General features: G+C 41.1%; 2 protein-coding genes across 3 annotated transcripts; one reads left to right on the top strand and one right to left on the bottom strand.

The window, feature by feature from the left end:
• The first annotated feature begins 1,426 nt into the window (after positions 1 to 1,426).
• fam20a (FAM20A golgi associated secretory pathway pseudokinase) lies at positions 1,427 to 13,801 on the top strand. The gene is made up of 11 exons (XM_006800979.3): positions 1,427 to 2,144; positions 3,840 to 4,033; positions 4,498 to 4,548; positions 5,752 to 5,830; positions 6,108 to 6,200; positions 9,701 to 9,816; positions 10,202 to 10,382; positions 12,035 to 12,144; positions 12,264 to 12,345; positions 12,430 to 12,489; positions 12,632 to 13,801. Exons 1-11 carry the CDS (start codon positions 1,771 to 1,773, stop codon positions 12,900 to 12,902), a joined length of 1,611 nt encoding a protein of 536 aa, XP_006801042.1. The 5' UTR covers positions 1,427 to 1,770; the 3' UTR covers positions 12,903 to 13,801.
• A 1,956-nt stretch (positions 13,802 to 15,757) lies between these two features.
• LOC102795020 (cAMP-dependent protein kinase type I-alpha regulatory subunit) lies at positions 15,758 to 26,189 on the bottom strand. 2 transcript variants are annotated; one of them, XM_006800977.3, is made up of 11 exons: positions 26,041 to 26,189; positions 24,255 to 24,470; positions 21,985 to 22,155; positions 21,804 to 21,895; positions 21,646 to 21,707; positions 21,500 to 21,546; positions 21,237 to 21,395; positions 20,902 to 20,962; positions 20,554 to 20,675; positions 18,558 to 18,639; positions 15,758 to 18,298 (listed from the first exon to the last, which is right to left on the bottom strand). In XM_006800977.3, exons 2-11 carry the CDS (start codon positions 24,426 to 24,428, stop codon positions 18,126 to 18,128), a joined length of 1,143 nt encoding a protein of 380 aa, XP_006801040.1. In that variant the 5' UTR covers positions 24,429 to 24,470; positions 26,041 to 26,189; the 3' UTR covers positions 15,758 to 18,125. The 2 variants fall into 2 exon arrangements, with proteins under 2 accessions (XP_006801040.1, XP_006801041.1); XM_006800978.2 differs by having other exon boundaries at positions 26,110 to 26,189.
• Positions 26,190 to 27,321: the final 1,132 nt, after the last annotated feature.

Genomic DNA, 27,321 nt, shown 5'->3' with positions numbered 1-27,321 from the left:
TGTATTTCCATGCAAGTTTGTGTTGCACATATTTCTCATTTTCCTTGCAAAACAAAGGAATGGGTGGTTTTAGAAATGGTGGCACAAAACTTTTGCATAGTATTGTGTCTGCTTTTAGACAACAGCATCCCCTTTTCTTTGACTCGTAAAAAAGACCAAAAAAAAAAGGAAACTGTGGTTGTAGTGGCAAAGCTCATCTACAGTCTGGCTAATTGGCAGGTTAAAGCTTCCTGTCACTGATTTCCAACATCAGCAACAGCTTCTCTCGCTCTGCTTTCTCTTCTGAGAGGGTAAAACACCCTGGAGAGCTGCTCCCAGACATCAACACATCACTTTGCCAGAATTACACCCAAACACATACAGCCAAGCAGACGACAGATGTTCCAAAATACCACAACAGTGCAGATGCAGGCTGGGAAAAGCCCTGTGAGGTTTACATTGCTTCATTATAAAGCTGCCTAGGGCTTTTAGGGTTGACGTGAGCGACAAGCAGACTTTGTGACTCAGGAATCAGGAAGACAAAGAATAAGGAAAAGTGTCCTAACACAGTGAGGTATTGGATTTCTTTTTATTTCCTCATTTCAAGTTGTGCAACAACTTTTTTTCCCCTCCTGCACTGCCTTTTATGAACGTTTGTATCAGTGTGGTTCGGGGCAAGAGAGGTGAAGGAGTTGTGTGTCGGAACTACAGCAGGAAGGAAAGCGCAGCTGGGAGTTTTTGCCTGGAGCGAGACAGACTGGAGGTCTGTAGCGTAAAAGGGGGCAAAAATAGAGGCAACATAAAGAAGAAAAGGAGAGAGAAAGAAACGAGCAAGGAGCGCAGACGATGAAGAGAAGATGAGAGGACTTAATGAGCTTTGACAAGAAGTGAAAGTGGACTTCATGAGGAGAAGTAGGGTGGAGACAAGAAGATAACATAAGGAAGGGAAACTTTACTCCACACCCCTCTTGGGGGAAAAAAAGAAAAAGAAAGGATGGCAAGGCAAATGACACAGTCACGCCACCTTAACTCATTTCTACACCTGTGCATTTTAAACATGCAGATTTAAATCTTCCTGTCAGAAATCACGCAGGAAGGCGGCCAGCTTAAACACACAATAATGAAAACCGGACCTGCACACAAGCACTGGCACTGCCTTAGACCCGCCACACCAGCTGGACAGGATTTTATTCAAATCTGTTGTAATAAGCAGAAGTGCGTTGTGTTGCTTCCGAGGACTTTGCTCTCCAAGAGTGTGTGAGAGTTGTGTTTTCTGCACCCCCCTCTGCACTCGCCGCTCTCTCCCTCTGCTAACCTGTAATTTGATGTTTGTGTACATACCTGCACATGCACACCCACACGCTCTACTCTCTCTCTCTCTCTCTCTCTCCCGCTCTCGCTTATATGTACACTTGCACACGCTCTCTCTCGCTCTTCCTCTGAGCAGCAGGTCCCTGGAAGCAGCCAGACTGTCACTGACTGCTGCTAGCACATGCTCGCTCTCAGCTCGGCACTTTCTTCAGTAGCTGCCAAGAGAGGAGGAGGAGGAGGAAAAGTGAGGCTGGAAGAAACAGACTGAAACACAGATAGAGAACAGAAAGAGAGAGAGAGAGAGACTTGGACCAACCTGTGACTGCTTGCCTCTGCCTGGCTGACTGTGTGTGTGTGTGCGAGACTGGAGGGAGACTACAAGTGATGCCTCACACAGTCCCGAGCAGCACATAGCCAGGACTTTGCTTAGCTTTCTTTGCCCCCCCCCCCCCCCTCCCATACCCCCCTCTTTCTGTTTCAATGATGAGAAGAGATCGCATCTTTTTAGCTGTGACCCTCACGGCCGTCTTCTCCGCCGACCTCTACTTCATCCTCTTGCCAAAGATGCGGAGCAAGGGCCTGACATCGGGACACTCCTGCTCATGTGGCCCCAACCAACTCACCCTCCCCCCCAGCCAGGGGGGTCTGGCCACGCCGCAGCTCTCCAACTGGACTTCTGCACCACTCCTGGACGGCACCACGTCTGAGCCTGCGTACGGAGGCTCAAAACTGGTGAGGCTTTTCTCTCACCCTCTATACAACATCCAGACTCCGGCTCTGGGGCCAGAAGAGAGACTGCTGCAGGTGGAACAGCTGATTGACTACTATAGGAGGAAGGTGTCGCACTGGGAAAGGTCAGTTTCTGGTGTCATGTTTCATCATTCTAAATTAAGATATTGTTTGTTGTGACAATAATGCCACTGATTTTGCAACGCGTGACTTGACGGAGTTACTTCACTTTATTGTTAAATCGCGTGTTCGTTTTGGCTCAGAGTTCCCACTGTGGTAGCACGTGTTGAGGCTTGACTGTGGTCAGGAGGCAGGGTCAGTGACACTGGGGCCAAACCCACCCGAGGCACACACACAAACACATATCCATGAACTTGGATGCACTTTGTTCGTGGTGACAGGCATACACCCACAGGCAGACATCCGGATCTGTAGACAATTCTGTGCGTCATAAAAAACTCCAGTGTCATGTGGGCTGGGTCAAAAAACCCTGACAAACACGTCACTTCTGAGAGCCAGCATCTGGAACGGTTTCTTTAAGGTAAACAAGGATTTTTAAAACTGCCGGAGCCCATCTCAATCTTTGGGAGTTGTAGCTGTCTTGGCTTGTGAGGCTGTCTGTCTGTCTCCCTCAGAGAGATATAGATATTGGGCTCTCACAGTGGAAAATAAGAAGAATTATGAGCAATGGATCTCCCCACTGTGCTGCCTTACAAATGTGCACTAAAAAAAAGGCAGCTCACAGGCTTGTTATTGCAAAATATTGCAACAGTGTCTAAACATCGTATCTACTGCACTTTTTGACAGAGACTGCATTTGTTGTGTGCATTCGTGACTTATCTGTTTCCCACAGTGTGTGTTTGGATGCACGCTCTGCGGTCTGCACTTGTCCAGCGTCCTGATTACTCTGTGTCACTTCAAATTAAATGAATGAGGTGGTAGGAATGACAGAAAAACAAACTTCTATTCTTAGCGCTTTGCTCCATTATCTCATTTTGTTATCCAGTCTGTGATGGAGTTTGTTTTGGTGGAGAAATGGCAATCCCACTCACTGTGGTCAGCCCTTGTCATGTGGTGCCCCTCTTACCACAGACAGTATTTCTTTTGGTATCAGTTTTTTCTTATTCCTACTTGGAGGGGAAAGGGGGCTGGGCAGTTTAGATTTGTTAAAACTCAATTTAGAAACAGTAAAAAGCCTGTATGTAAGAGACTAATAAAACTTGGCTGACTATAAATGACTAATGCAGGCAGGAGTAAAGTGGTAAATAGAACAAGTACTTTATAACACAACATGTTTTTCTTTCCTTTGCTTTAATGTATGACAAGCTCCAAAAAACCTGTTGAATGTGACTTTATGCCAGGAAAGTCTGGCACCAAAGCACGCAGCTCCAAATCTGTGGCCCATGCAAAATAAAATACTAACCATAATTATTTAATACAGTCAGGACAACTCTTTTCAAAAGAAGATTGGGTTGCAAAGTGGCATGCAGAGGAAGCAGCATCTACAGGCAGGGTAAAGCAAAATAAATAGCATGCTTTATATGGTGAATATCTTAGTTAATACATATTAATAACACTCAGATGCCTGCCTGTCAGTCCCTACCAGCAGTTCTTAAGCTTGTCATCTTAGGTTCAGTGTAAGCATCTCTTTAAATCAGCTACTCTGTTGTTTTAAATAACATAGGATTAACAATGGCTTTACAGAAAATTGATGTGTTTACAAATGTTAACCATTTATTTAGGGCTCTGGTAATAGGGAGTTGACAGCATCCTGTATCCCACAGCTAACATCTGTCCTATGTGTTATTCGTCTTCCTCAGACATATGAAGCTCTACAGTGTGGCAGCAGCTCTGGCTAACATCACTGTGACTAAGCATGAGGTGACCTACGACCCTGATGCCAGCTGGCTGAAGTTCCACCTGGGAATAAACCGCTATGCTCTGTACTCCCGCGATGACCCTACTGTCCTTCAGCTTGTCAAGGACATGCAGAGCATGACAGTTATCAGTGCAGGTGAAGGTCAGATGGGATTTGGAGCATCTAGCTCGATGATGTCAGGGAAAGAGTATCGGCTTCCTGTGTTTATGCTGTACTGTCATATCCCTCATGGGGTCTAATTTTGTGAACTGGGTGGAATTTTACACGTAGTGCAGTATAATTGAATAAATATGCAATGAAAAACGCTTCTGTTAATATAAAGGAGTTTTGTACAATTATATGCCTTTCTTTATAGGTTTTATGAAGTCTACAGTAGGAAAGATATAATATCAGTACAAGAGCAACCCAACAGCTGATTGTATTGTATTGTAAAGCTCCTTTACAGCACAGGACTCTAATGTTTTTTACAATAAGGACTGTTCAGCTAGCGTTTTATGCAGATGGTAAATCTAGCACCCATTACTTTTCTGTAATTAGACAGGTACATTCCCTGCACTAAGTGTGCTAATTTATTACCTAACAAGTTCATTGTCTTACAGATTACACTCAAGATGAGAAAGCCCTAAAAGGAGCGTGTGATTGCACCCAAGGTACGACAACGTCATCGCCACCTGTAATGAGCCTTTTATCCGTTCGGGGACTTTGGGCTTTTATTTTCTTTACCTCATATCTCATGTTGTGCAACCGCATGAGTCTGATTTCTCACTAGCCTCTTTGTTTCTCTTTTTGTTTGTCTGCCTCTCTCTCACTCTGCCTTTTCTGCTTGGCAGTACCATGAGAGACAAACACACTGTTGCCTTTGTGATAGTGAGGATTTTTGGTTTTTCTATTGGCACCAAAATCCAGATTTGTCTTTCTGTATAAGACACTTTGCTCTGGGGGCAAATAAAACCCAGGAATTAGTCAAAGGCAGAGCTCCTAATTAAGCGTTTGATGTCTGCACGCGCCGAGGGAAGCCAACGTTTCTTACCACCTACGCTGCCATCTCCTACTTTACTTCTGAGCAGCACGCAAACCAAAGCTACGGATGGATAATTGAAAGTTAGTGACATGCCAAACAATAGATGCTACTGAGCTGTTCACTAAGTAAGTGCTGTAAAAGCGTCGCAGGTAGAAATGTAAACATTAAGGAGGACAAATAGCTCATTATTGGTTTTATATGTCAAATTTTTCTCCCAGCTACGTTTCTTCTTCCTCCATGCTGACTTGTCTGACCTGTCTCGTTTGTGCTTTGTCAGCATCCCTGCGCAGTGAAGTGCATGACCACACAAACATCACTCACTGCCAAGAAGAAACAAGCAACAAAACAATCGCTACCCCCCACAGTTTGAATTTAACCTTCTCATTATTTCAGTCAAAGAGCGACATAATTCATCGGCCACAGAAGCTGTTTGTGCCAGTTGGATTCGCGTTGAGTCATTTCCAGAAATGGTTTTATATTATAAACCTTGCTTGATTGTTAACTATTAAGAACTTGGAGTTTCACTGAGCACTGTGGGGAGGGGCTTGTATGTGCTGATCTGGACTACTGCTGTGACACAATATGGAGCCAGTCAGAGAAAGCGCAGGGTGCATCCAATTACCTTATTACTCGGGCGAGGCAATGATTCACATTTTGCAAATCTAAAATCTTAAAATAATGAGTCAGTTTGCATGCTGCTCACTGTTTGCTTTTCCCTGGCCAAAAACATTGAGATAAGTGTGGAGTGGAAGTCATGTAGGGCAAATGTTGTGGTACAAAAAAACGTCTTGATCTCGCACCTCACATCATGTTTCTGTGTGTCTTCCCGCAGTGGTGAAGCCCAGCGGACATCACCTGAAACTGGCCCTGAAAATGCGCAACCTAGCTAAAGCCATGTTTAAACCAATGAGGTGAGGAAATCTAGTTGGTCATTTTCAGTTGGTGAAATCAATGAAATCACACAAAAACATGAAATGCTGAGTTAGCTTACATAGCATGCTATTACAGTACTCGGTCTATGTCATGTTCTGTGTGAATTTATGTCAGTCAAAAGCCCCGAGTTGGCCATCTGTAATGTCTTGATTATATATTGCAGAGTGTTGGAACTGACAGTTTGATCGCTCTTTTTGATCAGTTTGATCACGCACGCTGTGCGTGCATGTGTGTGTGTCTGTGTGTGTGTGTCAGGCAGCAGAGGGACGAGGAGACTCCAGAAGACGTCTTCTATTTCGTTGACCTTCAGAGACACAATGCAGAGATTGCTGCTTTTCATCTGGACAGGTGCAGCCTCATTATCCCTCACTGTTTTCACGTCTTCGTCTGTTAGACTGGGTAATTTTAGTGTCCTCTCACTGTGGTTATATGACTGCTTTGCTTGCTGGGGTTAATTTTAGTTTTGATTGCACACATGTTATTTTATTGATCTCAGTTACGTCCTTGTATATACAAAGGTACTATGACTGTTTTTGGAGGGAGGACGAATGCGACCAAATGGGAGGAAAAAAAGCTTATTTATCACTTTGATTCATTTTCTTTTTTTCTTAGTCAATTATCCAATTCATTTCTTGAGGGGAACGATAACATCTGATCCAGATTTCATTATAACCCATAAAAATGACCAAAAGCCAGCCCCAGCTTCCTCCCACAGTCAGAAGACTTGCATTTTGGGTTAATTAGTGAGTCTAAATAGCCAGAAGGTATGAATGTGAGTGACAGCTGTGGACAGATAGCCAGTCTATTGCAGTGCCAATACACTGCAATAGACTGGCTATCTGTCTGTGGTGTACCCTGCCTCTAGCTGTATGCCAGCTAGGCTCTGCCACCTCTGTGCCTCTAAATAACTTCAGTGACTGATGTCATCACAGCAGGCAGCATGGTGGTGCAATGATTTGCACTGTTGCTCCACACCAAGAAGTTCCTGGGTTTTAATCCACTATCTGGCCATGGCCTTTTTTGTGTGGACTTTCCTCATTCTCACCATGTCTGTGTGGGTACTTCAGCTTCCTCCCACAGTCCAAAGAACATGCAGTTAGTGGGGTTAGGTTAATTTGTGGTTCTAAATTGCCCATAGGTGTAAATGTGAGTGTCTGTGTTTGCCCTGTGACAGACTGGCCAGGATGTACCCCACCTCTTACATTATGACAGCTGGGGTAAGCTCCGCCTTGGTTTGTGATTGGTTACATTAAGAATGTGAATATAGTAAACAAACAAGCTTAAAATCCACATGGTTAGATGACAGTATTTGGACACTCAACAATAGACTGTATATAAAAGATGGATGCATGACATCACATTTTTTAACTTCTATTCTAAAGGCTCAATTTTGTTATTATGAAGCCAGAAAAAAATCGCATTTGAGGAAGGTGACAAAATTCTTAGTTATCCCAAATGCTAGCTAGCTAGGCTAGCAAGCTGCATCCACATACACAAATGTTTGCTAATTAGTGCTAATGAATAAATAATTGCATTAAAAATGCTCCGAAAGGCACTGCAAACATAATAATAATGGATTGCATTTATATAGCACTTTTTCGGGACCCCTCAAAGCGCTTTACAATACCACTATTCATTCACTCTCACATTCATACACTAGTGAAGGCAAGCTACAGTTGTAACCACAGCTGCCGTGGGGCAGACTGACAGAGGCGAGGCTGTCATATCGTGCCATCGGCCCCTCTGGCCATCACCAGTAGGCAGTAGGTGAAGTGTCTTGCCCAAGGACACAACGACCGAGACTGTCCGAGCCGGGGCTCGAACCGGCAACCTTCCGATTATAAGATGAACACTCAACTCTTGAGCCACGATCGCCCGAATGGTCGAGAGGTGCATTTTAGTTACTTCACTTCACTTGGCAGATGTGTCTAGCAACTACAACTGCTTGTGTTAACATCAAAGTGTCATGTATCAATTTGTGGCTGGCAGTTTTGCGGACCCAAATTGCAGACATGCAGATGAAAATTGCATTTAAACACCTTTATTACTAAACTGGAATCTGTAAATGAATAAACAGAGACACAAACACACACACGACAAGGAACGGAGGGAGACACAGGATGACGAGAGGCTGAGCAACAGGTGGCATGCAGCTGGAACAAATGCAACTAACGAAACAGGGGAAACATAACTGAACATAATTCACTTGAGACAAGGGACTGTCAAAATAAAACAGGAAGTGACATGCACACTGAGACTCAGACAAGGACATGTTAGCTTACTGGGACAGAGGATAAACAGACATGGAAACACACAACAGACTGGGAAGACAAAACACAGACTGGACATGAAAAGGGGAACAGACATAAAAGCAAGCAATAACCAAAACTAGAACATAACCAAAGCGCAGAAGCTCCTAACTAAACATAACCATCTCACAACTCCAGAGAATAAGAAAGTTGAAACAACTTCATAAACCTGGATCAAAGACCCACAACCATGACACAAAGTATGAGTGAAAGTAGTCGTCCTCCTAATGATTCAACTCTGAGCCTTGGCAAACTTTTTTTGTGGGTATGTTATATAAGAATTTGCCCCAAGTGACCATTCACAAAATTCTTATTTTAGATTTTTCCATTTCCATGCTGAATTTTACATCCTGATGTTAGGATCGGGTCTAAACTTTGTGAAACTCTTTCTAAAATGTATAAAACAAAAATCCTAAAATTGACCATAAATGAATCCAATTTAATTCAGTTTTTTTTTCTCTAGCGCCAAATCACTACAACAGTCATCTAAAGGCACTTGTGATTTTGTAAGGTAAAGACCCTATAATAATAATCCATTTTTAGATTTATGGATCCATCCATTATGTCTTAGAGTGGAAGTGATGAAATTAAAGAATCCTCAGAGACGATGTGGCAGCATTCTTGTAACAGCGAGATTCAAAAACATCCTTAAAATCCCAAACCGTCTCCAACAATTAAGTCTAAAAAAACAGGTCCCCCTGTGCAAACGAATGTATCATGGAGCCTCGAAAAAGATTGCAACATTTTGGCACACCCTCAGATTTCGAAACTTGCTGATCAGTTCAAACCACAGTGTTTGGACACAGATGAGGACACACTTATCTTTATGCAATTACACATTAGCTGAGGCGAGGTGATTCACTCATCTGAACTAGACGGTATCATTAACAGACCCACACACACACAGTGTTAAGTCACAGACAGAAAACAACTCCAGCACCACGTCAACAGCTCGAACAATTACTGTAATTACTCTCAAACAGTGCCTTTTCACCTTATCTGCTCATACTTTATCTGTTATTCTTTAAAAAGTGAGAATGTTGTTCAATTCCTGTTCCTGTTTTCTTTTTTTTAAATTTTAATTTGCTATGTGTAATCTGTGGCAGTGTGTTGCCTCTCTCTCTCGTTGTGTCTCACTTGCCAGAAGCCCTCATCATTATCACTCGCAATCAGGGGCTGGGGAATGCCAACCATTTTAGAAACAGCAATTCGGCATGACACCCTGATTATTGTTTGATTACTATTTGCGAGACGTGACTAAAACTCTGCCTCTGGGGAGTACAAGCTCTCGATAGTTTATATGAACGCAGCCAGCTGGATTACACAGCACGGCGGCTGTCAAGCGGACTCATTCACTGATAAGAATCAGTAAAATCAGTGAAAGTGGAGCGTGGGCTCCTGTGAGATGAGGATTTAAAGTTAGATAAGACTACCATCACCTTTGGAAGGTTTACGCTGCATTAATATTTATGCCAGCACGAGCTGTCTCCCTACACGAGTAAAAGGTTTTCCTCTGAATCACATCAATATATTTTCTAGGATCCTAGACTTCCGGAGAGTTCCTCCAGTGGTTGGCAGGTTGGTGAACATCACTAGTGAAGTCCTAAAAGTAACCCAGAATGAAGACCTGCGAGCTGTGTTCTTCACCTCCCCAGGTAAAAAAAAAAACACATCAGTTCCTCAAAGTAATACCTTTAGATTAGACTCAACGCTTATGCCTGTATGTTAAATATAAACTCCTTTACAATAGTTCAAATACTTGATTGACACATGAATAGTGTTTCTCAGTAGCTGTGCATCTGATCGGCAGCTTGTTTATCTTTGCCCTTTGCATATCTTTGCAAACAAGCATGTCTGCGTGAAGCTAAGCTGATCCGCGAGTTATTTTTTACTCAGTTTGATGTTTGTTTGTGTTTTTCCTTGCTGTTGATATGGCATCCAGCTAGAGGGAAAGGCAGAGCTGATCGGAAAGCATGTAATCGGAAGTGAACAGAAAAACTCATTTTGCATTCTTCCGTTTTTGTTCTGCTTCCCAAACAGCAAACAACACGTGTTTCTTTGCCAAGTGCCTGTATGTGTGCAAGACAGAATATGCAGCGTGCGGGAGCCCCGACCTGCTGGAGGGCTCCCTGTCCGCCTACCTGCCGGGCCTCAGCATTGCTCCACGCATCTCCATCCCCAGCCCGTGGATCCGTTCCTACACCTTCACCGGACGGGAGGAGTAAGACCTCTTTTTTTTTTTTAATGCAGCACAAAACTGTTTAACTGCCAGCAAGCATTCTGCAAAATGGTGAGCTGGCAGTTGTTGATGGCAGTTGTTCAGCTTGAGGCTGAACGGATGAATTTTTCAGCAGTTGCAAGACAAGCTGGTTGATGCACGAGCCAAATTCTTAAATGATTTCAGCTTTACTGACACCAGTTATTATGCAGAATGCTTGTAAATTCACTGGTAAACAGTGCATTCAACTTCATTCTTGGCACACAGTCCACTGTTGCCTGCAAGATTTTAGACTTAAAGTCTGTTTTCCAGTGACCAAGCCTGTCATCAACTTAGGTTAGGCCAAATCTTGCCATGTAGACAACAGAGAACCGGTCCAAACATCACTTTAGTTATGAGAGTTAGTTTCATTTAGTTTATCCAGACAGGAAGCAATAAATTCCACATTTATCAGAAGCTCCTTAACCAACACACTCTTCCTGTCCTGCCTAGATTCTAATCAGTTAGCAATTTTTATGGACGATGATGTACTCTGTCACACTGCAAAGCAGCTAAAACCGCTCCCTTCAACCTGATAACGTTAAAATAATGAGACGCTTGTCTCAGAGTCCTTATCTTAATGCACTCGAGAATCTATGGAAGCTCACTGAGGACAAAATTAAGGCTCCATCCTGCAGGAACAGATGTCCTCAAGTCATTCCAAGAAAGTGGTGTCCATCACATCCTGCCGGTTTTTGAAAACTGGAACAATAATAATTTTCTGTATTTTGCTACTAATTGCTGCTGTGGTTACTGTTCTGTGACTCGGATCACAATTCTTTATAAAACTTCTCATTTAAGTTTTTAATTTTGATATAGAATATTTTAGTTTTAGTCACTTTAAACAAGAATAAGTAGTGGCGGTGGAATTCAGGAAAATATAATAATAACAAGACAACAATATCTCTGCTGTGTATATACAGTCAATTTAATGGATACTTCTTGCTACTAAAACATGAGTGTCATTTTCCATAAATCAGAGTGCAAGATTTCAAAGACTCTTTTATTTACTATAGCATCCATTGTTTTTAAGGCCTCCAAAGTCAGATTGCACCAGTCAAATGAAAACCACTTCCTGTTTTATATCATTAAAAAAAAACCTCAGTGACTTTGTCACACAAAATAAATAATGCAGTTTAGAGGCCTCCTGACTCTGTTATCAGGTTACATCATTGTAATAACACATTAACATTGCACTGTATAATGCATTTTAGAGCATCATACATCCAGTTGATGCCTTTTAAAGGGAAGATTTTGCTTATTTTTGCAAGACTAACCAGATTCTGCAATTACCACAGGTCTGTAGTGTTATTACCAGTTAATTACATTTGGGGCCTTGTGAAATTAAAAAATGTGGCAAAGCAAGCACTAAACTGTTAAGACGTAAATAAAATAAAATAAAATACAGCATCTGTCTACTCAGTTCTGAATGCTTGCAGAGTGTTAAGAAATGAGGGAGGTAACACAGTGTTAAACATCCCTTTGTTTTGCTGGATCATCACATTGAAAGTGAGCAATAAAAAGTTGTGGCTAATTTATTTTAATTGCTTCATTTTCCAAAGAATATTCTCCATCGGCTCCTTTTAATTTCCTCTCGTTTATGCTTCTTTCAAAAGGTGGGAAGTGAATCCTTTCTACTGCGACACAATAAAGCAGCAGTACCCCTATAACTCAGGAAACAGGCTCCTAAACATCATAGACATGTCCATCTTCGACTTTCTCATAGGTATTTCATTACCTCTGCATTATAAACTGTTCATGTAGCATCAGATATTTTATATTGCGGCAATCTAGCTACATGTGTAGAGGTTTGTTCCCCTCGCTAAAGTCACGCCTTTGTTACAGGGAACATGGACAGACACCACTATGAGATTTTTACCAAGTTTGGGGATGAAGGCTTCCTTCTTCACTTGGACAATGCCAGAGGGTGAGACAGAACCGCTGCTGAGCACTGAATGATGCTGCTTTTGTTCGCTGTCGGGGTTTAACGTGTGTGTTGTTTATGCACCAGGTTTGGGAAGCACGCTAAAGATGAGATGTCCATCCTGTCTCCACTGTCCCAGTGCTGCATGTGAGTATCACTCAGTCTATGGAAGTTGTGTACATAAGGGCATAAGTAAAAAAAAAATGTAATGAAATCTGTCAAGGAATTAAGGAAACTAATTTCTCTTCTCCTGTTGATCATGTGTTCTGCCCTGTCCTCTTACCCCCAGGATAAAGCAATCCACCCTGCTGAGGCTGCAGCTCCTGGCCCAATCAGAGTTCAGGCTCAGTGATGTGATGAGGGAGTCCCTGCAGGAAGACTCTTTAAGGCCCATCCTGACAGAGCCCCACCTGTTGGCCCTGGACCGCAGGTTGCAGAAGGTCCTCCGAGTGGTCCACCGGTGCGTCCGGAGGCTGGGCAAAGACGAAGTGATCACTGAGGACTTTGTTAAATCCACAGTGACTCCCGAGGCTGCCACAGACGGGACAATGCAAAGGTAACAGAGGATGCGCTCGGCTTCTGGCTGCTCGGGAAGAGACTTGTATAAATAAGACTCGAGGAAAAAGCCGTGAGTCTTCATCACAGAAAGAAGGAATCTCTGACACCTTCACATGTTTAAATAAAGACCCTGTTTTGTTTTTTGTTTTTTTTTTAAATGAAATAAAATGAAGCTTTGTGAGTGGAAACTTACAGCATCTGATACGTAGAGCCACCACTGGATCAGCTTCTTTCTTTTTTAAATGATTGCTGGTTTACACTGTGGATGTGGAAAGAGAGCTCTGCGTGTCTGTGACATATAATCAGAAAATAAAGTCTTTATGTGATGATTCTGCAAGTTCTGAGGAGAAGTTATCACCTTAGAGCGGCAGACTGTATGTGTGTGCGCTCAGACATATGTTTGTGAGAAAAGTGCTACCTATTAAACAGCCACTTAGTTTACTCCACCCTGTTTTCCAGACTTGTAATCCTCCGTCTCATCAGAGTGTTTAAACAGCTTCACAACGTCACCGTCAGCTCCGCCAGGCAAGGATACAGAAACAGCAAACCCAAGGCAATTAGCAAATATGCATTTCGTTGCACCACACAAATAACTCTCACCCAAGCGCACTTATTCCTGGTATAAATTTGTGAGTGTGAGGTTTTCGTCTGAACATGTCAGAGCTTTGACCTGTTCATTCCCTTTGTTCTCCTCCAACTAACCTGATAAGTCTGCGTTGCTCTGTGATGTAGAGTAAGATAAATAACCACAACTATTTTTAAGAGACTTTAGAGCCAAGTGGAGTCAGACTTGAGCTTGACAAAGCAGACAGAGTGGCTGATAAGGATCCTTTACTTAAAACAGGCCCTCGAGCACAGGTAAATCCCTTCATACCGAAGCATTTTTACAATACGCCTTCTCTAAAAGCTTTCAGTGAATGAATGTCTAAAATAAAACATTTACCAAAGGAAAGCCCAGAGAGGATTTCCAAATAACCAGTAGCTAAAGTTTAGAGAAATATAAATGTTGGGTCATAGTGCCAAATACAACAATCTAACTTTAAATGTGCTCAGTTGAATAATATCTGCTAAAGACGGAGTTTTAAAAAGCTTGAGAAAGAAACAAATTTATTATAAACTGGACAACATTCTCAAATGAGGAATGAAGAATGGTATCTGTTGTTTAAATTGTTTAATTTGGGCTTTTGCTTGTTGAGCAAATCAATGTTGTTTATTTTTCTGTGCAATACCTCCACCTAGTGTGCAAATTTGATATTACATCTTTTTGAAAATACAGGGACATGGCGGACAGGTGCTTTTTTTAAACTTTACTATTGGATATTTCGAGGTGTTGAACTGCTGGTTGGGTATTTTATGAAATAAGAAGAATGACGTTTGGACTCAGACAAAAACAGAAACAGATCTGTCCACCATCGGCTCCAATTTAATAATGAAATTCTTAAAATAGTCTTGTAACGATGATATTGTGATGCAAGGAATCTTCCTGAGGAAAACATGTATTTCACAGTTATTTGTCACAGTTAATTAGTATATTCTAATGTCTTAAACTATCCAAGTAATTATTAAAGCACCTAAAGCTATTACACTACAATTATTACAAGGATTATACATTGTACTGTGTAAAAGTCTCGAAACACCAGTCATTACTTTGTTTCACTAAGAAAATGAAAAATAGGTGTAGTGATTTAGTGAAATATGCAAACATACATGTACATACAGTATATAAAGCAAAAGTTTGTACAATTTTAATGAGCTTGAAAGTCAATATTTGTTGTGACCACCTTAATTCTTCAGCACAGCCTGAACTCTCTTAGGCAGCTTTCTTTAAATAGTCTTCAGGAGTAGTTCTCCAGGCATCTTGAAGGACATTCAAAGCTCTTCTTTGACTGACTTTCGTTCTGTTCTCTATGTCAACATGATCCCACACTGCTTCCAAAATGTTGCAATCCAGGCTTGAAGGAGGCCGGTCCATGACTGATAGTGTTGCACTGTGTGTTTGGTACGTTTTCCCAGCATCGTATGTTTAAAAATTAAACCACTGGCTATCAGATTCTTTCCAGGTGATATTGAATGGTGGATCAAAATCTGACAGTACTTTTCTAAGGTCATAATTCCATCAGTTTGGACAGGATCTCCCACACCACTGGCTGAAAATGCAGCCACAAACCATGACAGCCTCCACTGCGATGGCTGTAGACACTCACTGTAGTACCTCTCTCCTCAGCTTTTTCTCTTTCTTAAGAACACCTTCTTGACAGCCACACTTCCACTGAGACCATTTCTGATGAGCCTTCAGTGAACAGTATGAGATACATATTTTTCTTCCTATTTCTTATTAGGACACGTGACATTCAGATACTGTTCATCTGCCGTAGATAGCTTTTGAGTCAGCAATGCCTTCTTCTGTCCTCCATTTGTCGAGTTTCCTCAATGTTTTAAACACATTTGACACCATGCTGAGATATAGCAAGTTTCTGGGTAAAAGCTCAGCTTGTTGGTGCAAAAATACTATTGTACACCTGTCAAACTGTGTTTTATCTTGGACATTTTTCATTCAGTGAACTAAAGAAATGAGAACAGATTAAAAACAAACAAAAACAGGCTGCTCGTAACAAAATGCCCACAATCTACAAGATTTTAAGTTATCTGTTATGTTGTGTAGACACGACACTGGTCAATCCTTTTAGTTTCAATGATTCACAGGTCCATGTTAAGTGGCTTAAACAAAACTACTCTTCTGAAAATGGTCAGGTATGAGGACTGGACTGGAAATGAGTGATCAAGCAGCCAATGTCTAATGAAGAACCCTGCACAGTATTGCAAGTCTACAAAGGAAGAAGTCTGAGACAAAGCAGAGTTTCTTTTTTACTATTTTATTGCTTAAACTGCCATCTGGAACAATCTATACCAAAAGGATAAACATCTTTGCACATACAGGAGGTCAAACTAAATACAGGACAGAATAGAAAAAGAATGGTCCTCTTATAATCTGCAGCTATCTGTGCTGCAGGCCTAACAAACTCACTGAAGGTCGGGCTAGCAGGAGTGACTGACTTCTACTGTAAGCCCAGGTTAGGTAAGCTAAGGCAAACTGGGACGACTGCAGTGTGGCTAAAAACGTTTTGGACTCAAACCAATGATGCAGCTATTTACACGAAAACAATATTCTGACAGAAAGGTGAAACCCTCACCCCTAACGGAGCCATTTCCCAGATGTGTTGTCAGTGGACACAAATCCACAGGTAAGCCACATCCGCAAGGTTTAACCTGAGGGTTAGGGGCATGATGATCAGATTTAAGCGTGAAGAAACATACACTCACATCCATGAGGTCTTCTCACCAACCTGACTACCCTGCAATCGGCACATAAAACCAAACACACATCTCAGCTGTAAGCGAGTACAAACGCTCTGAATGAGAACCAAAAGAAACATGATTACAGGTCATCTCTGTTAACAGACAGTGATGCAGGAATGTAGAGTTAAGCGTAGAATCCAGAAGTCAACATCATGTGATTTGGTAAAGGTTTTTTTTTTTTTTGTCCATTTGTTTGTTTGTTTTTTAAAAGAAATATTTCATTTTATTATGGCATCTAAATAGTTGTGAAGCAGTTCAGCTAAGGAGTAACAAACCAAATATTCGACAGGGTTCCTGCATCTGCAGGACTTTTTTTTCCTTTCTTTTTCTTTTTTTCTTTTTTTTTTTTTAAATACACACTTCCATTCATACCAGATCACTGGATGCCTAAAACATCATGCCAGGTAAGCATAGAGAACAGGTCACAAGCTACTCTGATGAAAAGACAGCCACCTTTTCAAATAGGCAATAAGCAATGACACTAGTTTTAAATAAATATCCGCTCGCTCTGCCTGTCAACTCGCCCGTACCGAGCTGTGAAACAGAAATACTTCAGATGTCCTGAAAAATCCTTTAAAACCGCTTTGTACTCCCCGCTTCGATAAACCTTTAATTATCCCTTTGATCTATTTTAAAAAGTTTTTACCCATGACATTTTACACAATACAATTACATACTGTTTCATCAGTTGACAAGAAGAAGCATTTATTTTTACTTTGTGGCACTGGACACCTAAAATAGAATTTATGGAAAAATAAGTGTTTACAAAAAGACAAAGTTCAACATATTTTTTTTTTAAACAATCACCATCACTCCAAACCATAAGTTTATCATTTAGTCAATGATAATAATATAACTAGGATCATTTTAACTATACTATAACATTTTGATTACAAACCATAGCAGAAGAGTGACCAAGTTATTTGGTATATACTAAAGAAACTGAATACTGAAATACACTTAATACTCTTTTTTTTTTTGTCTTCCTTTCTTTTTATTTATTTATTTATTTTCCTCAGAGTAGTCAAGGCAGTTCTTGTATGGTCGTCCTATTGATTAAGATGACTACAGGGTGATAACTACTTCCTGTTTGGAACAGAGCACGCATTGCATTCCCACGGCTATGCATCTTTGCATTGAATGACAGTAATCAACATTTGGCACGAGCCTGGTAGCTGCACAATAAAAAATATTTGTTGTACAAGCTCTCTCGAACTAAAAGAGACATTGTTTTCTCGTCGTACCAATCAAACGGTAACCAAAGTCGAGCATTAGATCTTCACGCCCTCTACAGTTTCTCGGTTCTGCTCTCTCTGTGTGTGTAGTCAAGCTAATTGATGTCCAAAAAAACCCAAAAAACCCAAAAAAACAAAAACAAAAAAAACCCGACAACAAAGGAAACTTTTCTTCACTTCAGTCTGCAACAAAAATAATAATAATTTTACTGAAAGCGCAATGTAAAGTCTGATTGTCTGTCTCATCAGTCTGAGAACCTTTCAGATCTCCCGCTTCGTATCGAAAAAAAGAAGCTTAATCAGCAGATACATATATAACATAAGTTACATGTGGTGTAACTGTGCCTACAAGGTAGCGTACAGCAGCTGGTACAAGCGCTGGTGAATGGCTAAAAAAAAACAAAAACAAAAAACAGTCACAGCAGCGTGACCGGTGGGAACAATAAAATGATTTGTGTGTGAAATTAAGAGTGGGAATGGGGGAACTGAAATCAGAAGAAAGTGACAGAAAGCAAAAAAAAAACCTAACAAAAAAAGAAAAGCACTGGTGGACCCCTGGGTCTGAAAGGAGAGAAGAAGAGGTGGAGAGGGTGCGGCGGGGGCGGAGAAGTGAGTGTGAGGAGAAACGCTCCCTCAGACAGACAGCGACACAAAGCTGTTGTACTGTTGGATGTTGCGTTTGAGGATGTCTGAGCAGGGACCCAGGACACGCTCGAAGCGAGGCCGATCGAGCTTGACGCACTTCAGGGGGCCGCGGGCAACCACGGTGGCGGCGCGGGGGCGGTTCATCAGCAGAGCAATCTCACCTGGGGAAAAAAAAAAAACAAGTGTCACAGACTTAAAATTCAAAATACATGAAAACATCCTTCAGTGTCACACACAGAGACATGTATACAGAAATATAGTGTTGGTCATAGTCACAAAGATCTGTTTTTCCACCATTTTTAATGCTCCCTATCTTTTTTTGTTATTTAAAATAAAAAACTACTGAGTTAATGGCATGACACATACTTACATACATGCATATATATGTAAAAGACTCCTGTGTAACACTTTAGTTCTTACCAAAGTAGTCTGATGGTCCTAATCTCCCAACTTCCACAAACTCCTCATTCTCTGAGCGACGCTGCAGCACAGCCGCAGAGCCCTGAAAAACACACAAACATCAGCTTATTATCATAAAAGTGCTTTTAGTACATTGATGAATCAAGACTGCGACTAATGAGTGTTTTAGTTGTTTAAAACAATGCTTATTTTGTTCAGTGGTACATTTTTATAAAAACTACAGTAAAGAAAAAACAAAAAAGTTGTAACAACTTCATAACAAACTTAAAGCTAAAGATGTCCATGTTGGAATAACGCAGATAAAGAAAAACTAAGCTGGAACTGAAATATTCCATAGTATGGGATTATTCCATTTTTTCCTGTGAATTAACTTTCTGACACTAACAGAGACCGGTCATCTGTCAATCACATACATGACCACAAGGGGGAGTGTGTGGAAACACAGGTCAACAACTGTAAGCACTAAAGGGGAGATATTGTTCCAGCCACTTATATTTATTCATAGAGCAGCTTTGCATGATTCAGTTTAAAATTAGTCATATTTATGTCATTTTGTAGCTTTGTGCGGCTCATTAGTTTATGTAAATATGGCAGAAAAGCAGGAGCAGACAAGGTCATTCAAGTCATTGACAAATGTTTGATAAAGTAGCCATTTACATTTACAGAAATGTAAAATGTTGCTTGCTGCCAGCATTACAAGATATAGAAACCAGGTAACCAAAGGAAGCTGAGCAAAGATTCACCTATGACCCTACCCTCTCCCTGCTGGCATGCTGCTAGCACTGATGCTAAACATACTGGTGTGCACTACCAGCAGCAAGACATACTTTGGCCAAAAAAAACAGAAAAAAGAAAAAAGGATTTCAACTGCTGGATATATTTAAAGTGTTGTCTGGGCGTACGCTGCTGTCACACAGCTCTTTCTGAAGAGGAACTGAAGCCTCCATCTCTCTTAAAGCCGTCAGACTTTGATGAAAAAGAAAGCAGTAATTTAACACTGCTGAACACAAAGCTGCTGAAGTTTGTTTGTGTGACTTTAGGATATGAGCACAATTATTGTGTATCGCACTAAAAGCTGTTAAACATCAGAGCTGCACAGGAAGCCAGTGTTTGCCAAAGTTAGTTTGGGTCATTTCTGGAATCTGGTTGCTTAAAATAAAGAAAATATGAAAAAGGTCTGCGTGACACCAAGCAAAGCGTTGAAAATACAGCCCACAACTAACCAAACTAACACTTTCATGTATTCCTGTCACCTTAAGAACTGAAAGCTCAGTGAATTACATTAGCCAATCATGTCACCATAGGAAAAGGAAATCCTGTTGTTTCCTAGGGAGGGCTCATGTGACCTAATTAGTACGCACACAGTTCAGAGGTCTGTGGGCAACATAACGATGAGAGACAACCACAAAGTGTAGAAAAAGGGCTGATTCATAACCAACAGAGAAGTAGAGACGTGCGTGTTCATGTCATTTTACGTGTTTCCGTTACATTCAAATGCTGAACAGAAATCCAGCTGAGTGTGTCTTCTCCTGTCCTGCACTTCACACTCATGTACATATTTATCTGTTTCCAGAAAACATTGTGATCAGAAAATATTGAGTTTAAAGACACTAACTACAAGGGGAAACTGCTAACATAGTAATGCACTGCACTGCTGAAATTGAGATTTTTATAGCTGCGAGGTAGTCGAACAAACTCTGCATTCACAAACACTGTGCTGAGAATTTAGTTCTATTCAAAAGTGAAATATCCACACACAAAGAAAGAAGCCACAGAGTGTCTCGTGCATGAGTGTCAGCAGCCGTGCACTCTGACCTCACTGAACTGAATGAGCGCCAAACCACAGATATACAAACGTGTGGCTCAAAAAACAAAATAACGCTTTGAAACGTGAAATATTCTGGAGACAAGTGAGACTAATACTAATATGTCATAAAGCAGTACAACGCGGGACCTTCAATGTGCGTAAAAGGAGACTAATGAATCAAGTGGATACCTCTAAGATGATGAAGAACTCATCTCCAGGCTCTCCTTGCACAACAATCTTTTGTCCATCCTCAAACTGGACAGGCTCCAAGGCATCAGCGACTGTCAGACGCTCCCATTTGTCAAGCGACTCTGAGGAAGGAGAGCAGAGCAAAGTTTAATAATGAGACATAATGATGACAGAATAAAAAACAAACCAAAAAAAATCTTCTGAACTTGTTTTTTTTTTTCTTTTAAAAGTGAGATATTTTTAAAGTTCTTTTCAGGTCATTTTAATCTCAGCAACAGACACAGGTAATGTGCTTCCCTTCCTCTGCTTTAATTTCTGATATGGTTAATTTAAAAACAAATAACCCACCTAAAATGGAGACTTTTCTGAGGAATTCCTCATACATCTTCCTCTTTCTCAAAGTGCTTCCCTAAAAGAGAAGGACATTTTTTAAAAGTGTAAATGCTTAAAAAGAAAAACAAACAAACAAACAAACAAACATAGCGTCAAGAATATGCTGGTGGATTAGAAGTGTGAACATGAGAACGATGGCACACCTATAAGAAGAAATTAGCTCAATACAACAGCAAAAGAAAAAAAGAGCAAACAGTGAATCTACAGTACGAGAATAGATCAAAAACATTTCAACTTCAAGCTTTAGAAACGCTGGTCTGCATGAATGACGCAGCCGCACATCTCCTCACCATAAGTATTCTCCTGTAGCTGTCTCTGTCGATGCCCCACAGTTTAACGTTGGTCTTGGCTCTGACAGTAGCCGCTCTTGGGGTGCCGTAGATCAGTGCCAGCTCTCCAAAGCTGCCACCTTCCCCTATGCTGGTCACCCATTCATTGTTCACATACACCTACCGGATTGGAAAAGGGATAAACCAAAATAAATACTTGCAAATGTTAAATGTGATTTTAAATGAGTCATTTAACAGAGCTACTTGACAATCCAAACACTCACATCCATCTCTCCTTGGTCGATGACGTAGAAATTGTCACCTTCGTCACCTGAGGGCATAAAGCCGAGTCAGTTAGCATGACAGAAAGCCGTGCTATGATTCTGGTTAATGCTTTTTTATGATCAATGCTGACAAGCTGTAATCGTACCCTGCAGAATAACTGTTTCCCCAGCAATGTAGGTGACTGGAAACATTGCATCAAATATGTCACTAAATAAAGAAAAGAAACAGAGAGGTTAGCCAGTCATCCAAATCATCCCCACGAATATACTTTTTTAAAATTATAAAAAATATTAAGTCTGGTACCTCCGCTCATTGTCATCCAGGTGTGAGAAGAGAACATTCTTTTCAATAGCTTTGGCCAAGGCAGCCATTGTTTTGTAGTCTTTTGGAATGACCTTAGGAATCAAAAAGAAAGCAGATGTCAGGATGCTGGCAAAATATAAATCATATGTGCCATAGCGTCGTATCTGCTGTATGCATTTACCTTTCTGACATATGAGGCGGCATCCTCCTCTGTGTAAACCTCTGCGCTGAAGGCGCCTCTCCGCCGGCGGCCCTTTACCACGGGGTTCATGGGCGGAGACACCTCTTCATCACGAGAGTCTGAACGGGAACTGCTGGCCTTCTGCTGGTTCTGAATCTGCTTGGCCTCCTCCTAAATAGGAGGGACAGGACTGAGTCAGTCAGGGAAACAAGATTTATACAGTCACAACTAATTGTATGATAGAAAGCAACGCATCCTACACTCAGGACTCATGGTAATGTTTTCCTCCAGCATGCATCAGATGGGTGTGTTCCTCTATTGCAGACACTACACTTTTGATTTATATGCAATTTATTTGGACTGCAGTTCACATGAGGTGAAATCAGTTTGTTGCATTTGGTTGAATCTGAGCACACAAAAAGCCACTGTGTACCCCTACACTCATCCTGTTGTTTCTATGAGCAGTGAAATGATCAATACGTTTTATTGTCCCAGTTCCACTGGCAGTCACATGTGCACAAGCCACACTTTCCCCTTCCCATCGTTCTGAGGTCGATTTTTGCTTCATCACTCCATATAACATTGTGAAATCTATGAGTTCCACTCTCGCCCTTTTGTTTTTGTAAGCTGGACTGTAGCCTTTATGTTGTGATGATTTCACTGGGTCTGAAAATTTTTATAAATCCTGAGAGGTTCTGGTGCAGCCCATTATCCAGTTGTTCATGTGTACGTAACAAGATTTTTCATGTTTTTTGTTACAGGCAGTACAACTTTGAAACATATGCATTTCAATAGGAAGTATGTTTCCTGTTTGCACCATGCATGCTGCTGAGACTCTTCAGAAGGAATTCATGAAACCACATTCTTTTTATAACAAACACTAAGTATTTGTATTGCCCAAAACTGAGGCCCCTAGTGTATAGAAACACACAAAAAAAAGGACAAACAAATTGAGTTTAGAAAACAAACAAAAGTAATTAATATTGTAACTATTTTATGAAATTGTGTTGTCTGGTCTTATTTTAATCATGTGCTGGACAGAAATCTAGACTAGCCATGGGGTTATTTGAACAAAATAAACTAAAAAGAGTCGTCTTTCCCATGCAAATTACATCAACAGTTTCTCTTTTAGATCTAATAGTTTATTTGCATTTGGCAAACCAGATATTTGTAATGTTTTTATTTTGATTCATCATTATTATCTTCTTCTGCTATCGTTATTTTGTTACTCTTCATATTGCCAAGACAATTAAACTTATTCTAAGTCAAATAAATCATCTCTAAATCACCTCTGAGCTACTCCTGAGCTCTTTTCAGCAATGAATACAATGAAATGGCATGGCTCAAGAAACACTTTGGAGCCAAGCGTCCGATTACTTTTTAACCTTTTATAATTCAATATTGACAAAAGCCTCATGTGACAGACTGGCGACCTGTCCAGGGTACACGCTGCCTCCCACCCTGTGGCAGCTGAAATAGTCCACAGCCACACTGCCATGGTGAATTGGATAAGCGAAAGAAAATAGATAAAAAGATGGATGAAAGCCTCAAATGTTCTGAATGTTGAATGTAAATAACTGCAAACCTGAAGAAGAAAAAACTGTGAAACTGTCCATCTATGTATGATCATGACTACAGTTGAAGAAAATAATAATATATGATAAACAAAATAGTAGCTAAGGTATTATTTCATTTTCCTGTCTCTGGAACATAAAAATCTACAAAAGATCTGACAGTAACCAGACTACTAATTAATTGTTTTACTTATTCGCTGTTCCTTCATATGAGCTATTGCTGACTCTGGCTGGCAATATTTTACTAATATTTAGAGTAAACTATAGCATCCACTTCTCAAGAGTTTTCTGGAAGTCTGCTCTCCAAGTGTGCATGCACATTTGGTGGGTCTAAATATTTTTCCACAAGATGTGTTTTGAAAAAAAGAAAGAAATAAAAGAAAGGGGGAAAAGGTATAATATAGGGCTTGTCTGTTTTCCCCCATTGCATGCTGAAAAAATTAAAAATCAAGAACCAACTGTAAATAGAAAAAGGTCAATGTGGGAGGTTAGGTGCTGTCAGCCTGCTGGACCAAAAGATAATCATTCTGCTTTAAAGTGCTATGAATTTTGGCGTCACTGTAAGTGACACAAATCAGAAGGTAGGTTACAGTAACTGGCAGTAGTACAGTCCAATACAAGGGTATAAGATGCCCACCCTTCACTGACAAATGGCTTGCATTTGTCCAAGACACAAACATACATTAGCACACAAACCTTCTCCAGCCTCTCGAAGTACTCCCTGAGGAAAGCCATGGGCCTATCTGGCCTGGAGGTGCACAGCTGGACAATGCAGTCCTTCAGCAGCTGTTGAATGTTGTGTTTCTGCACGTACTGCTCACACTCCCTCAGGCTCCGCTCCTCCTCGCTGCTCGTACTTCCAGATGCCATGACGACAGCCGCAACCCTGCTCTGTGACCTCTAACCTTTGTGCTGAGAGGAAAGGAAAAGAAGCATGGTGTCAGATCATCAGCGCACAACACTGAGGACAGAGAGTGACACGGGGTAAAAGAGCCTGAGCGACTCAATGTGAACTGGACACACAGAAAAATGTGAGAATGTGAGAAAAATGGTGCCGGAGTGAGAAAGCACAGCATGTTGTTTTTGTCACTATGGAGCCCGAGTGCTCCTAATTGTCTGGAGCGAAAACTGGTCATATGATGTGATCACACACAGGCAGACACGACAAAACTAAAACAAGCACACCGTTTTTCTTGGTTTTATTTACACAAAACAGTTCAAGTTTTCTTTCCCCCCAGACTGAATTAAGCCCTCTATCAATGATAGAGCAGCTGGCTAAGGCTGAAACATTATCATAGACAAGGCCTAAATTTAGACGAATGGTGAAATGTAAAACAGGCCAAAAGCAAGCGCACATGATTGAGGTTTCAACATTTGACGCCACAATACTGGTGCTGAGCAAAATAGCCTGACAGCTCCTTAGATCATCTGATCAGCCTCTGTGATATAAGTTTCTTCAGACAGCTCTGAGCTTGATCTGGCTATGTAGTCTAAATCAGGAAGGCCTCTAAAGTCCTGATGTAACCCATGTCTGCCATTTAGAAGGGTAAATGAGTAAACAAGTCCTGCGGAGTGAGAGTACAATCTATTCTGTGCCTGCAAGTGTATCGTGCATGTGCATCAGTATAATAGGATTCGGATAATTTCTAATCTGACAAGGCCCAGGGGAGATTACTAGCCATGTTATCAAAGATGAAGCTCGCACAGCCGTTATGCACAACTAACTACGCTTGTGGTGGAAACTTGGCAGGCTTGCTTTAATCTAAACCCAGCACAGGAATAACTATGTGGTAAACGATACTGTTTTCGGACCAGGTGGTATAAATTAAGAGCTACGGCAACCTCTACTAGGAAAGCTCTCCTGTCTTATGCAATAAGAAAGTCTTACTTTATTTGAAATGTCTTAAAATAGTTACATTTATATTTAAATGTTGATTCTTTGAATCAGCTACTATCCTGCAGCATCGCCTAAAACTAACTATGCAATTAAACAAAACAACAGCGAGGCACAATGACCTTGCTAAACAGCAGACAAATGAGCATAGTTGATGATGGATTGTAATAACGCATTTAATGGTTTAAAAAGTAGTGAAATACTACCACCGTTAGAGTAAATATGAAGCAGATGCCCTGTCTGTAACACTGTCTAGGTCAGGAAGGCTTCACGAGAAAGCTGACGGCTGCAGTCAAGTAACTTACACGAGCAGATTAATGCTAATAAAACAAGCAACCCGACATATGAAGAAGCAGCAGAAAACCCCTCAAATGAGCAACACGCGTATCAGAGGTTTGCTAAACTACCTTCGGCCTAGTTTATGTATGTCAGGTTTGATGCCTAGCTCGCTAGCTCCGTGCAAAGGGAAAGCGCTCCTCCAATGACGCCATCTTGAGTTCTAGCATAAACAAACGAGAGACGGAGGAAACAAATTTCACCTATACAGAGGTCATATGTTCCGCGAACCAAAACAACACGAGTACTCACAAGAAACGGTAAAATCCTGCCGAGCCTTTAAACGGTGACTCGGAATGTAAGATATTTCTCAAAGCGCACCGTTACCAGATCTTCCTCCTCTTTTCGATTTTTTTCCCCGAGCCCTGGACCGCTGCCCCACCGGATACGGCTGAGAACCAATCAACAGCCGTCACTGACGTCAATTCTCCTCGTTCTGACATGTGAGCCGGTAACCCGTGGCAACCTTAAAGGAGACCGCACGGAAATCGTGACGTCAAGGAAAAGGCAAAGAAATCGATTAATATTTGATTTCAAAAAGTGGTCGTGAGCGCAAAAGCAACAACACTACAAACCTCAACTACAAAAACAAATCGTTCATTTAACTTGTAACGGTAAACAACTTTAAAGAAGTAGTATCAGAAGCTGAAGCAGCTACTCATTAGGGAGAAAAATGTCTCATATGAATGTTATTCGTTATTTTTACAGATATAGTGTTATACCTTATTGGGTAATTCAGTAATACTGCATGTATCCACAGATGATATTGTGATAGTGATCTATGGTGAGAGTAGGGAGCAGGTGGAAGAGAGCACGGAGAGGTGACCATATAATCTGGAGGAAAGGGGAATGAAAGTCAGTGAATAAGAGGACAGGTGTAACAGTGAAGCTGCAAGGAGCAGAGATAGTGAAGGTAGAATGAGTTTAAATAGCTGGGGTCAACAATCCTAGGCAAAGGACAGTGCACAAGAGAGAAGAAGGGCAGGGTGGGGTGGGTGGAGATGAGTGTCAGGGATGATTTGTGACAGAAGGAGCAAGAGTGAAAGGGAAGGTTTACAAGATATCAGTGAAACCTGCTATGATGCATAATTTGGAGATGGTGACAGTGATAAAAAAAAAGACATGAGACTGAGCTGGATGTGGCAAAGGTGAAGATTTTCAGTGGGAGTGACCAAGATAACCTAAATTAAATGCTATTATATGCTGAACATGGAGCTGCTGCTGGGCAGGAAGAAAAGGAAAAGACTTCAGAAGAGGTTCATGGATGCAGTGAAGGAGAGCATACACAGGGTTGGTGTGAGAGGACGCTAGGGATAAGGTACAATGGAGGGAGATGATCTGCTTCGGCAAATTTAGGTTATTTATTATTTATTTAACAAGATTACTGCATGAAAACATTGCCCTGAAATAAAATCAGTGACATGTTCATACATGTTTGGGTACTGACATCACTTTCAGGTCACATTTGTATATTATGGATATAACCCTTATTTCAATGGAATCGTGTGTCACTTTAATACGTTTTTTTAAATA

This window comes from Neolamprologus brichardi, chromosome 8, assembly GCF_056152115.1.
Source record: "Neolamprologus brichardi isolate AB-2024 chromosome 8, ASM5615211v1, whole genome shotgun sequence".
NCBI classification, from domain to species: domain Eukaryota; kingdom Metazoa; phylum Chordata; class Actinopteri; order Cichliformes; family Cichlidae; genus Neolamprologus; species Neolamprologus brichardi.
Note: the sequence above shows the minus strand (reverse complement) of the source record. Positions and strands in the feature narration are given on the sequence as shown.